At 30.2% G+C, this 14,387-nt stretch overlaps 1 protein-coding gene across 1 annotated transcript; it reads left to right on the top strand.

The window, feature by feature from the left end:
- Positions 1–1,115: 1,115 nt before the first annotated feature.
- LOC143247586 (superoxide dismutase [Mn], mitochondrial-like) lies at positions 1,116–11,987 on the top strand. The gene is made up of 5 exons (XM_076495900.1): positions 1,116–1,248; positions 6,796–6,992; positions 9,042–9,158; positions 10,391–10,570; positions 11,640–11,987. The coding sequence occupies exons 1-5, from the start codon at positions 1,214–1,216 to the stop codon at positions 11,795–11,797; spliced, it is 687 nt and encodes a 228-aa protein (XP_076352015.1). The 5' UTR covers positions 1,116–1,213; the 3' UTR covers positions 11,798–11,987.
- The last annotated feature ends 2,400 nt before the right edge of the window (positions 11,988–14,387 follow it).

The following is a 14,387-nucleotide window of genomic DNA, read 5'->3' as shown; positions in this document are numbered from 1 at the left end:
GCCCGTAAAGTTGCTGATGTAATGATTACACAGTATTTGTATCATCAACGAAACACGTTTGCAGACACATGTATTACAGCTTCAAAACAGACGACGATTCTGAAGAAAATCGCAAACACATTAGGTGATGCAAAAAAATGTTCCGCCTCTGTAGCACTATGTTTTATTGAAATTATGTATTTATTATTTAATTTTTCACTATTGTATCACATTTATTTCACTTAGTTGATTTTTGTATTTGTACCTATTGATGAACATAAAGGTATGATTATTGTTTAAATATCTCCTTAAGTGCCAGTTTTTTACAGTATGGGTTAGCTTATTTTGTTAATTTAGAGTTTTCATGAAAAACTACACATCAACCAATTAAGTCTTTGTCTGTATGTGTGTGTGTTTTTTTATAGCAAAGCCACATCGGGCTATCTATTGAAACCACCGAGGGGAATCGAACCCCTGATTTTATCGTTGTAAATCCGTAGACTTACCGCTGTACTAGCGGGAGGTGGACTTTATGTCTCGTTCTGTTTTGTGTTACGGCCCGGCATGGCCATGTGGGTTAAGGCGTTCGACTCGTAATCTAAGGGTCGCGAGTTCGAATCCCCGTCGCACCAATCATGCTCGCCCTTTCAGCCGCGAGTCCGTTATAATGTGACGGTCAATCCCCCTATTCTTTGGTAAAAGAGTAGCTCAAGAGTTGGCGGTGGGTGGTGATGACCTTTCCTCTAGTTCTACACTGCTAAATTAGTGACGGTTAGCGCAGATAGCTCTTGAGCAGCTTTGCATGAAATTCAAGAAACAAGCAAACCGTTTTGTGTTTTGTAATATCGAGCTAATAATAAAAGTGATGAACATACATGATGGAAAAGGCTTTAGATGATTTTTTTTTTTTTACATCCACCGGAAAATGAGCTAAAAACAATGATTACTTGTTTTATTTCAGAGATCTTTAAGAAAAGAAGCTTTCATGATTTCTAATTTCATTCAATTTATGATGAATTAATTCAACTAAGTTTTTTAAACATTTCGCTTTTAAAGTCTAACTGAATACTGATTAAAGTTTGCTTCTTCTTCCTTTTTTGCCATAATTTTAATTATAAAAGCGTCCTCTAATGTTATATGCCTATATTTTAAAACATAACAAATCACGTGCGTTTAAATATTGTCATAGGTGAATAGTGTGTAAGACGTGGTTTCAGTGTATTGAAGTAACATCATGCTGGCGATAAGAAATTTAAGATTATTTAAAAGGTAGTAGTTTTGTTTATTAATATTTTTTCTGAAACAAAGAATGTTTGATATATAACTGTACATGTTTTATAATTGTTAAGTTACAATTTTTAATGGACTTTATAAATTATTGTCGGAAGACTTGATCGTGCACATGACATTGAAGAGAACTTTCAATTTCACGCAACGTTTTTCGATTGTACATAGTAGAACTTTTGTTTGCTTTGTTCACAACGTTTCACCAGATTTACTGGCATCATAAGTTGAAGTGCAAAACTACAAGAATTTAAGCTAAAGTGTTATTTTACCTGATGATGCCAAAGAAACGTGGTGAAACGTTGTGAACAAATTAAAAAATTTTACTGTGTTAGTTGTATGTACAACCGATAAAAACTTGTGCGAGTGAAAACATAGATGTTTTAATTATTTCATCCGTTTCAAGCGTGTGTGCAAAATCAGATAACTTGTATATTACGTATAGTTGTACTGCTCATTACAGTGTAGCCCTGTACCATGGACATATTAAATCTAACATGACTGAAACGTAAATTTAGTACCTTTAGTCCTTATTACAATTCTGAAGTAGCTAAGCTACCATTCGAATTTATCCTCGAAGCTAGTCAAAAAATCATGTGGCTAGCTTTCCACATTGACCATCACATATTTAGTTTATAATTTAAAACTGTAAATTTAGCCATTTCATCAGTGTGAAGTAACTATTTAATATTGTTTTAAGTCCCACATTAAGACCCTATCAGGAGGAATTTTACATGAAAACATTTTAAGTTTAGAAATAATTAAGATATTATAACTTAAAGCCAACATTTATACTTGAAAAAAAAATGTATTGAAATGAAAAATAGGGAGACATCCATTAATTCATGATGACAAAAAACCCACTTGAAGTGAAAATGTATCTCAGGATGGCTGGTATGGGTATTGACACTTTTACTAATAAGCAGATAACAATGTTTTGACTTTTTCAGGTCATCTTCAGGTAAAGAAAGTCAAATGCAAACTGCCTCTTTGTTAATCTGAAGATGATCTAAAAAGTCAAAACATTGCTCTCTGTTTTTTTTAGTAAGAGTGTTAGTAACCACACTAGCTGTTCTCAGATACTTCTCCATTAAAGTAAACGTATTGTATATGTAGTTTTGTCATGTCTTAGGGTTTGCTGTATTTTGTGATGCATATTAATAATAATTCATGGTATTGCTAATAATATCAACTTTCTTTCTTCAGACTTTTCAAGTATAGTTTGTTGTAGACCATGCAATAGCTGCTACCTAGAGAAAGTATTGCATTTATCTGCAAACTGTACCCATTCTGCTGCAAACATTTTGTACTATTAACAATAAACATTTAGATATGGGAACATAACATACAGCAACGAACAATGTGGTCTTTCAAGACTGTCTGTGCATACTCATTCATGAGAAAAGTAAAAATTAAAAACCTCCCTTTATTTTTTGAGAAAATTATTGATTTCACTTCTAATCTCCTGTATAGTATTGGCTTCCATTGCTTCTGATGGCAAGTAGTTCTGTGAGTCAATTACCCTGTTAGAAAAATAAAGCTGTTTTAACTGAAGCCTAGTGTATCTTTTCTGGGTTTTAAAGTTGTCTTCTATTTTCTTCATAATATTGTAGAAGTAAATCAAAGGCATTTGTTCTGTTAAACTCCAGATAATCAGATAAATTTTAATATAAGAACACCTGTTTTCTTCTCAAGTTAAAATAAGTTGAGAAAAGCTAACTCTTTCACACAACATCCAGTCTTGGAATCAGTCTAATAGTGGTATCCCTCTCTTTGAATTTTTATCAATAAGTCAATATCCTTTATTAAATAGAGATGAAAACTGTACATGATATTTCATGTGAGTCCTACTTAGTTTTTTTGTAGAAAAAGGTAATAAACTCTGTTTTATAGTCAGTATGTTGGAAAATCTATCCTAAAATTCTTTTAGCTTTACCACTAAGAACATATTGGTTCAATGGCTTAAGTGACTTATTCATCACCATTACAAACTCCTATTAATTAATTGCACTACCTGGTAGATTCCTATCTATTTAAAATATTTAACCTAAGTTATGATAATCAAAATACTTAACCTTATTACTGTAATTAAAGGTAATATCTCAAAAAGGACCAATTTATTCAAGTCATTTTAAAATATCCATAATCTGCAATACAGCTAAGAATACCCAAGAGTTTAATATCATTAGCAAACTTTAATAACTCACCTTTTCAATATTGTTAATGAAGATAAGTCAAAACAAAAGTCCAAGCACTGATCTCTAAGGTACTCTACTAATAACAAGAATCCAGTTTGATTGGTCTGTCCATCCCCCATTCCAATGTCAACTGTCTTATAATTCAATTTACTAGTATTTCCCCAACTATAGATAACATAATTTTCTTTATCTTGTGTGGCACATTATGAAAAGCATTTTGAAGTCCACTGAGTCCATACCATTTTCATCATCAAGATGGCATCTTTGAAAGAAAAGGAAATTGGTTGGTAAGAGAAGATTTATGTTTGGTTAATCTGTTTCACCTCCAAAAATCAGTTTTTGCTGCAATCACTAGATGGCAGTAGCTTTTAATCAGTCAACATTGAATGACAAAGAACATTATTAATCTTAAAATTAACTGTTTCAGCTTACTAAAGTGTAAGTCATCATAAGGAGAAATACAGAATACATTTTTATTTTAATACCCTTCAAACTTGTGTATACGTTTATACACTCAATGGGTTTCAATATGCTGAAAAGTTAGTTTTTGAGAAGATTATCAAATTAACATAAGTGTGTAGGATGAAAAGAAGCCTTTATAGATTGGGGACAATGTGAGGAGATAAGAATGGGGAAACCAAAGAAATGTGAAAAATTATCATGCGTCAAGAACACAGTTGGATAATGCTTAAAAATTTGTGATTATAAATAGAAAATTACAATTTATTCCCTTGAATTAGTATAAAACAGTTAATATTTTGTAAACATAATTATAAGTGTTTTTAATACATTTATATTTTAAACATCTGCAGAACAATGTTTTAGTGGTTAGTTGCATGCACTGTCAATGCTTGAACATTGACAGTCAAGTTATGAAAGTATGATGTTTTAATAAATACTAGACTACAAATAATTATTTATATTTAATATATTTACTAAAACATTTAAAATATCACTTCTTAAGGTATGCTAATACTAGAAAGTAAACATCATTTGTTAAAATGATCACTTTACATTTTTAGCAAATATATATTGCCCTGTTTAATTTGTGTTGAATTTTTCATACATCAAAATTAGATGGTGTATTTTGTATTTGATTTTACAAGCAATTATTTTTTGCTAAACTTTTCAAAATGAAGAACTTCCATTTCTTAATTTGTTACTGTGTTGATACATTTCACTTACAGCAGATTAAAATGAAACTTTTAGTTTTAACCACACTATGATACTTGTCAAGCCACAATTTAAGGTTTGTAATAATCATTCACTAAACTGAGTTTGTTGATAGATATACACTGTATGAAAAAATAAAAGGATAACTGGAATTTATAATTCTAAATTCTATAAATATGAAAAGGTTATACATTGTTATACAATCCACTGCCTTAGTTATTTTTTTAAGTAAATGAGTCTTAATGGTTATTTAGTGTGTATACTTGTAAATGAGCAGTTTAAATATACAAGTGTTGCATTTTTATAGTACACAATATTTCAGTACAAGTCATAGTCATCAGGAAGGTTGTGTGCAGCTTGGTATTATTGGTGCATGGTTAAAATCAGTGTGTTGTTAAGTTGCTAAGTTAGGCTTGATCAGTCTTCTGAAAAAAAAAACATTTTGAAAGCTTCTTTAGCATCACAATCACTTGATGGAATGAAATGAGAAATCTGAGAGCTTCCCACATATCTTAAATCTGGTAAGAATGAAGGTAGCACACACTTTAAAGATGTTTATTAGTATGGCATGTTTGAAATCTTTATCACTCATTAGGCTGAGATCAAGGTCATATGCATAAGCTTAAGGTAATACAGAGTGGATCATGTGATAAGGTCTTATATTCTATGCTGTTTTTGATACTGTTATGCTACTTGTAAAGATCTGCATGTCTTCCAGTGCTTAATTTTTCTTACCATATTTCTACCACAGCCATATGTGACAAATATCTCTATTAAAATTGCTTGGATTTGTTTCTAGATTCTGTACAGACAAGTTTTAGTATTACCTGGCAACATGGTGATGTTTTATTCATTTATAAAAAAATAGTATTAATTTACTTGTTCTAAATACCATGTTTGTGTGTGAACATGTATAGGCTCAGTTGTCAATCATTTGCACTTCAGAACATGCAACTGTTCATCAAAGGACTAATTTTCATAACAAGAACTGGGGAATAAGATAACTAATGGTATATTATAAGGATTTAGTTGGTACATAACCAACAAAAAGTTCTGTACATTGTACACTCATGGCCCTCCCTGAAAACTAATATTTTATATTAATATTGCATCTTAAATATTTAACATAATGCATAACTAAAGGGGGGGGGAAGCTGCTCATGATAGATTAGTCTTAATTTCTCATTCACAGCTACACATCTTTTTTTGTTTTCCAGGGCCTACATTACTGTGCAGTACTAAATCATTTAACACACAATGGTAATTTCTGTTATCCTTTTAAAAATAAGTTATTTTGATAGACTTGGAAGCATGTGGACCTTTCATGGTATTTCTACTAAATTAATACAACTAGTGTGGGTAGAGCTTCCCATTTAAAATCTTAACATTTTTTTGGAACTACTCTTGTCATGTCATACAAATTGTATTAGATACAAAATAAACATCAGTTAGATGTGTTACTACAGCTAAGCTTTAGTTTGTGTTGAGTTGTATCTCAAATTGGCCAATTTTGCCTTCTAAAAAGCTATTAATATCATTTCTGATTTTAACTTTTTATATTGTAGAATCTTAATTTTAACCAGGTGTGTACAACATGGTCTAATAATTTATTTGAAGAAATTTCACTGGCTGTAAAACATTGTATGACACATCCTTATAATGTACTGGTAAGTTGTGTGCAATAAGATATTTTTAATATTTGGTATACAATTAAATTTCATTTACCATTCTGTACTAAATCATTTTTTACACCTGGATATAAAATTCTAGGTATTAAAAGTGAATTTCTACAGTGTTCATTTTAAATTATTTTATAGTAAATTTTAAGCAGTTTGATAGACCATGAAGTATTTTAAGATCTGTATTTAATGAAGGAAGTGAATAAATAGTATATGGTTAGTGACAGTTATGTTTAAAATATACCAAGATTAAAGGTATGATGAAAACTTGGTGAACAGACATTTTAAGAGTCAAAATATTTAATAACAAAGCACTTTAAGAATTTATAAATGAGGATGTAGAACGTGTGTTGATTTGAAGGTAACTGAATAAAGTTTCGTTGAGTGGATGATAAAGGTCAAAGGTTATCCAGGTCTGACAACTAGCATTTTATGCACAAGTTTTTAGTTTGAATTATTACTGTATCATGTTTTTGTTTCAGTGGTTTTAGCTTGGTGTCAGCTGCTTGTGGCCAACACTGTGCAAAACACACTCTGCCAGATTTGCCATATGATTACAATGCTCTTGAACCAGTGATTTCAGCAGAAATAATGCATCTTCATCATCAGAAACACCATGCAACATATGTGAACAATCTTAACATTGCAGAAGAAAAATTAGCTGAAGCACAAGCTAAAAGTAAGTATTTAAGTTTTCAGTGAAATAAGGCAACAGGTTCTTTTTAATTTGATATCTGGATTATATAACATTTTGTGCAAGTGTCTGCTAAGAAAAATTTTGTAAATGACATATTGACATACGCACATGAATTTTCATTAGTTTCTGGTAAAGATCCATAAAAGTGCACTGAAAGGTCACCATTAAAATTCTGAAACAGGTTTTTCTATCTGTCATTTCATATATCAAGAACTCTATTTTAATTATTAAAACTGACAGTTAGTAGAATTGATAACTTATTTGTCAGGCTCATTAGTTTTTTATTCCCATGAGACTTGGATAGTTGGAATAATGGAAAAGTGATAATTGAAAACTAATTTTAATGAGTTGATTGTTTATTGTGAGTCATATTAAAGCTAAACAATCTTCAAATAATCAAAAATAAGAAATCGTAATGTCAGTATTTTAATTGTAACATTGAATTAATTGATGTTTATAGATTCTGTTAATTGAGTTAATTACCCAACTTTATTAATAACTGTTGCTAATGTTTGCTATCAAATGTGTTCTAAAGAGTTGGACTGTTCCTTGTTTAGTAAAGGATTGGTGATACATAAAAGGAGTCTAATTGTAAAAGACTGGTGACAACTATTTGTTAAGTTACATTCATAATTTAAGTCCAATTTATCTTAAGACTAAAATGCATTAAATCATTTAAATATAATTTCTATTCCTGACTATTGCATAAGCATTAATATCAATAATGCTGTTAAAGGGTGAAATTAATGCAAAACTTAAATTTATTATTTGCTTTTTGAAAATTAACCACACTGCAGTGTTTTCTTTATTTTTGTGTGCATCTTAAACATAACCATTCTGTAGCACAACTGTGCTTCTTTGCCTTTAAAAATTTGAATACTTATCAATTAATACTGTAAATCTTCAAAGTGGAGTGAGTAAAGTACCATGACACTGTCTATAAACTGGCTAGGTGTGCAGTTAATAGTTGTACATAATTTGGTAACAGGTGTGACATCAATATGTTGATGTTGAAACCATGTCAGTATGACCTTTTTTGTAATATTGATTTCCATTTTATGGTACTTGAATAATGTATTGGATTTTATTAAATTGCTCCCTAAAAAGTGAACTGTTGTTGTTGTTTGTTACCCTACTTGATGATATGCCTCAACTGTGTTCTGTTCCATATATATATTACCTCTCCAGTTTCATTTTACAAATTTTTCACTGTATTTCTACATTTTCCTCCATACATTAATACAGTTGTTTTGTAGTTGTATGACAAACTTGTTTGCATATTCTTTTTCTTTATTTAAGAGCACCGATCTGTATTTGTTTTTTACTGTGATTTTTGAGTATCACACTGTTTTTGTGTAACATCAATAACTTATCTGGAGGACCAAAAACTTAAAAAAAAATAAAAACTCAGAAAATCTGTTAATTATTAATTCTTTGTATCCCAGGCAACATATTTTATTTAATAAATATTGGCATCTGTAAATCTACAGATATTTTGAAATATAGTTTGAAATTCAAAAATAGTTCACTGCAACATGTGTAGTCATCTTGTTTGTGGATTATGGTTTCAGTTGTATGTAAAAATATCTTGGTTTTGATGTATTGACATATGAATGTGAATTTGCATTAGTTTCTGGAAAGGATCCATAAAAGCAATATTTGTGGTTGCTTTCTGATTCAGGTAATATAAAAATACATAGGAATATGCTTTGATCATTTTTAACAAAACTACAAATGTTTCTTGAGAAATGTTTTAGAGCCACATGAAGTGGAAGAGGATCAGGATGAGTGGAAGAAAGCAGTGAACCAACGAGTAATATACTGTGATTATTCTCTTTCATTTCTGTATAAATATACCATTTATTGTGGTAAAGAATAGAAATGCTTAAAATTGTATTTTCTCAAGTCTTGTCTTTTGACATGCTCCTTGTATTCATAGTTGTGCTACGTATAAAATATTTGTGCTTTTCCCCCTGTAGGTATTCTTTGATTATATACTGAACTTAAAACAATTTTCCCCTCCTAATGCAGGTGACATAACAAGCATAATTGCTTTGCAGCCAGCTTTAAGATTTAATGGAGGGGGACACATCAACCACTCCATCTTTTGGCAAAATTTGTCACCAAATGGAGGAGGTGAACCAGATGGTGAGGGAGTTTTCTCAAGTTTCTTGTTTGCTAGATTGTATATTTTAATTCATTTATTTATTTTGTTATAATTAGCTTTAATGTTTTCACTCTCAAAGTAATGTTTAGTCCCTATATAGAAATTTCTTTTTGTAACATTGTTTTTGCTACATTGCTTCGAAACCACTAAAACAAGTTATTTATGTCTTGATGAAATATGTTTGGTAAGTGCATTTACCTTTCTGTAAAACTCAAAAATAATGTGTGAACAAGATATTTAGGCTTACTGCATCCATGTATATTATTTATTTATCTTAATATAAGTATGTGAAACATACTTTACAGGTGTTAAGTATTCTCCAACATCCATTGTTTTAACTTTTCTAGAATATTAGAGAGAAAATCCTTTTATACAAGTAAAAGCATAATTTATACTAGTTCTTCCTTTTTTGCAGTTCTATGTGAAGGGTTAGATGTGAATATATAGCCAAGGAAAATGCATCTGTTCCACATTATTGAGGATTAGTATATACTTTTGTTCTAAGGCACAATGTACACATACATCAATCATTATTTTTGTGTGATATTTTTGTACAATGTAATTTGATGTATGAAACAATAAAAATTACAAATTGTATAATGTTTTATTTCATGTTTTAAAACATAAATATACCATTATAATTATGAAAATGTTTCCATAACAATTGCTGAGTTATTCCTTCAAAGGGTTATCAGTTTCTCCACAAGTTTTGAGGTACTTAAAGTATAGTTTATTTAGATTTGTAAGCTTTTTTTCTTTCATCAATCTGACCAAAATGGTGGAGATTATATAGCAACAATGATGTCCATCCTTCTGCAGCAATCCATTTTGGTGCTGTAAATAGTTTAAAACAGAAGGTCTTACTCAAACTCAATAGGTCACTATTTGAAAAAACAAATTTTGTTTGTCAAAAAAAAAACAACAAAAAAACTTAATTGTCAAATCCACATACTCATGAACTGTATTGCCACACAAGTGTCAAACTAAAAAAAGTAAATTGTTGGGGATATGTTTTACTGATTGTTTTTTATAATGTGTGTTGAGTGATTTATAATGTTGTCTGTAATTAATGAATTTTGGGACAAAAAATATTACAGTTGTTAAAATTGAGTGCTGTTTAAACCTACAGAATGCCTTTAGTTGTTACAACATTACTGTTATTCTAGTGGCTGAGCAAATTGTTTCATTTTCTTATACCTCCGATATTTTGTAGGTGATTTGATGCATTTAATTAAATCTGATTTTGGAAGTTTTGAGAACTTTAAAACTCGGATGTCAAATATGGCTGTGACTGTTCAAGGTTCAGGATGGGCATGGCTTGGTTTCAATACAATCACAAATAACTTACAACTTTCATCATCTGCTAATCAAGATCCACTCCAGGCTACAACAGGTATCTAATTATCACTTTTAAGGTGTATCTGAAAACATTAATTAAATGAAAAGATATTTAATGTTTTTTAATAATTGATAGCAATAAATTCAATTAATTATTATAAAGTTTTCCTCTCTTTACATGTGTTTCTTAGTGCCCTAACTTAAAATTGATTTGGTGTAGGTAAATGTTTTTAGTTATTCTAGGTGATCATGAAAGTACAGGATTGGTAAAAAATAATCGTATGAGAAACTTTAAATTTCACTGCATATGTAAGCCTTAAATGCTTACTGTCATCAAAATGGTTATTTCCTGAATGAAACTGGTATCTGTATAGTGGAAATAGTTTTAGATCTAAATGGTACTACATACATTACATACCCTACTGTGATCCAGTTTTCAGTCTGCATATCTGCAACAAATATATTTTAACATTTAAGATGTCAAATTATATATACAACTTTTTGTAACTAAACAAACGTTTTGGAATATTATTATACCTGAAATAATACCAAGTGAGGTTTAGTAAGGAAACCTTTACTTTGTTCAAGAATTGAGCTAGGAATGTCTGCTCTTTGTCAAACTATTTGTTTTCTCAACTTGTTTACTCAGGGCTGTAGGTAACTGTAGACTGTATCCTATTAGTGTCATATGTAATACTATTAAACAATAGCTGTTCACTCAAAAACTGCTTAGCACAGCTTAATCAGTGTTTTAGATACTTTAATATGAGTAGTAATGTATATTGCATCACAAAAAATTATTTTAAGTTTACAGCTATGTTACATTTATTAGAGGTTTTGTTGAGTGGATACACTCCTTGTAATTTATGTGGCATAATATTTTTCTTAAAGTGTTTCTAGTGGTTAATAAGAGTGCATGTCCCATGTTCTGTTTTATGGGTTGCATATGATCATAGAAATGGATTTTCATAAAATATTTTAAAATAATTCCATATCATTCTTAAAACCATAAGTAGATGTTAGAATGTCTCTTACTCTGTTTTGATTTCTTTTTTTAGTTTTCTTCCCTTGTAATTTTATTCTATTTAAAACAAGATTTTGAAGTAATTTTTTTTCCTTAATAGGCATAATACCTCTGTTTGGAATAGATGTATGGGAGCATGCTTATTATTTGCAGTATAAGAATGCCAGACCAGATTATGTAAAAGCTTTGTGGAATATTGTCAACTGGAAGGATATTTCTGAAAGGTTGGTTGAAGCTCAACGGAATGCTGGAGTTTAAAGTTTGTCAAGATGGATGGTATAAAAACATTGAATATAAACATGTTTACTTAGCAGGTGTTGCTTCTAACTATCACTTATGTACTTTAAAATTTGTTAAAGTTGGTCTTTCCACCAAAGGCATCAATATGTGTACTTAAGAACCAGAATGATAGTAAGATAACATGAATAAAGCTGTTTTTAAACATTTAGTGGTTTCATTGGATAATGTTATTTGCTAAAAATGAGATTTTCTACAGTACATCAAATAACCCTAAAGAACCAATAACAACAAAAAAAGGACAAGTGAAAATACTTATTAGGTTGTGAGAAAATATTTACTTATTTTAAAACTTCTAATAAATTAATATATAAATATAAAAAATTATAAATGTGTATATTGTTTTAACTAATCAATGTAAGACTGAATGGAAGTTGATTGACTAGAAAAAGTATTTTGAAAACATTTTTTATTATTCTATTGCAAGAGTTTTTTAAGTTATTGTAGCTGTAAAAAGCTTTAGATATTTTGCATGTTATTTGTAAAAATTTTGATATTGTCACTTTTTAGATTTACATCAGGAAAAGTTTTGCAGTCACAAAATTCCAATATGGTTGAGTTACAGACTGTACCAAGATATAATAGCACATTCACAGAAAAGTTTTAACTAAAAGATGCAAAATCCATATTTAGATTTGAAATTCAGTTAACTGAATGAGCATAGTCAGTCCAGTGTGACTTTCCAGCAATTTGGTTGTTGCATCAATGTTTCATAAAATTAGTGAAAAACAAAAGCATTTGATGTGCTTTGTATATTTATATATTCATTTATTTGCATGTATTTAAGTGAAAGTTATGATTTTTTTTATTTATTTCATTAGTTAACAAATATAATTTTCAATGAAAAATCTATGAAGCCATCTTTGTCTTTTGGGTCCGTTTCATAACAATGTCATTCATATGTGGTTTCTAAAAGTTGTTTATAATTAAACTACAATATTAGAAACAATTATAATTTGTAATATTATCTCTCTCTCAAGAGTCAAAGTAAATGTTATACAAGGTTGATTGCCCACTAAGTTAATTTTTACTCAAAGGTAGCATCTGATAATGTCATGTGATCTGAAATGCAGTGGGAGTGAGTATTATCCATTCATTTGAAGTTACAGCCAATTGCACCAGTTTTGTGTGTGTAACAGTAATGGTATAGTATTAAGCAGGATGCAGGTGAGTTGGATCTGGTTTCAGATTCATATCTGGCAGCATGGTGAAGTACAAACCATCTGTAACAAGAAAATATTGCTTGACACTTTATCAAATGTGCAAGTCTTGGCTAATGGCAGACTAGTTTTATGTGTTGATGTTAATCTATTGCATCTCATTATTCATCTGGCACAGAGACAAGCATGCAAAGTCTGTAACAGTCTACTCTGCAGCTACTCCTGAATGCCATATCAAACATCTGAATTGTTTTTGGAGCAATACTGTATGTTTGTTTTAAGTCTGCTAGTGTTGTTGATTATGGTCTTTCTTTCATAGATGTTTGAACTACTTCATTACTAGGTTAGAAAGTATTGTTCATTTGGTAAATGTCACTCTAAGACATTTGTTGTCAATTTTCAATATCAGTTTGTGGTTATCCATAAGATTGGAATATCCAGATATCTACTCTGAGGTACAGTCATAGTTGATGAATAATTAAGGTCACATTTAACACTTTTAGTTTGAAATGACAACAGAGACAAAATTGTAAGACCTTTATATAGCGTAGAGTGAAACCCATTTTTTTTCCTTTTCAAATCATGTGCCCGATTATTATAACAAATAAACGGTACGACATCGACATTAAATCAAAACACTTGTTACAGCAATAAAATTACAGATTTCATTTGTCCGAATTTTGTTTCAGAAAAGAATTAATGTGTAATGTTTTCATTGAATTCTAAGATTGCTAAAACCAAGTAAATTTAAGGCATGGTGGTTAGGGCATTCAACTGTCATCCTGAACAACATGTTCACCCTTTCAGCTGTGGAGGCATTGTAAAGTCGCAATCAGTATCACAAGTCATAAGTAAAAGAGTAGCCCAAGAGTTGATGCTGGGTGGTGTCAACTAACTACCTTCCATCTAGTCTACCACTGCCAAATTGAGGAGGTAAACCTGGAATAGCTTTGTGCTAAGTTAAAAACAAACCAAAAGTAAAATTAGAAGTACCATGGTTCAAACACTACCATTAGTAAGTGTTTAATGCTAATTGTTGAAAGCATGTTTATAATTTCGATTCACTTCTAATTAAATATCGCAGGAGTTTTGGTCTTTCACTGTTTCACAAAATATCTAGTACCCTCTCTACAACTGTTATTAAAATGGCGTCACCTTAATAGTGTCTACACATTCTCAAGAAAAAGACATCCTATCTTGTTAGTAGTGAAGATTTCATTGAATTACATTACACATCATAAACACCTTTCAAGTCTTGTTTTTTTACGTACAAAGCTGCACAACTATCTTGATTGCCCTAACATTACTGCAAGCAGCGTGAAAATCAAAAACGTAAAACCATTCTATAACATGTTTTTATTTAAATTAATGCACATTAGAAACAATATGTA

This window comes from Tachypleus tridentatus, chromosome 1 (assembly GCF_004210375.1).
Source record: "Tachypleus tridentatus isolate NWPU-2018 chromosome 1, ASM421037v1, whole genome shotgun sequence".
In the NCBI taxonomy this organism is placed as follows: Eukaryota; Metazoa; Arthropoda; class Merostomata; order Xiphosura; family Limulidae; genus Tachypleus; species Tachypleus tridentatus.
Note: the sequence above shows the minus strand (reverse complement) of the source record. Positions and strands in the feature narration are given on the sequence as shown.

Bases quoted from the DNA above. Each gene is read 5' to 3' on its own strand.
- LOC143247586 (XM_076495900.1), top strand. From the start codon at position 1,214: ATGCTGGCGATAAGAAATTTAAGATTATTTAAAAG. The intron at 6,993-9,041 runs GTAAGTATTTAA...CTCCTAATGCAG, and splicing joins AGCTGAAGCACAAGCTAAAA to GTGACATAACAAGCATAATT. The intron at 10,571-11,639 runs GTATCTAATTAT...TTTCCTTAATAG, and splicing joins TCCACTCCAGGCTACAACAG to GCATAATACCTCTGTTTGGA.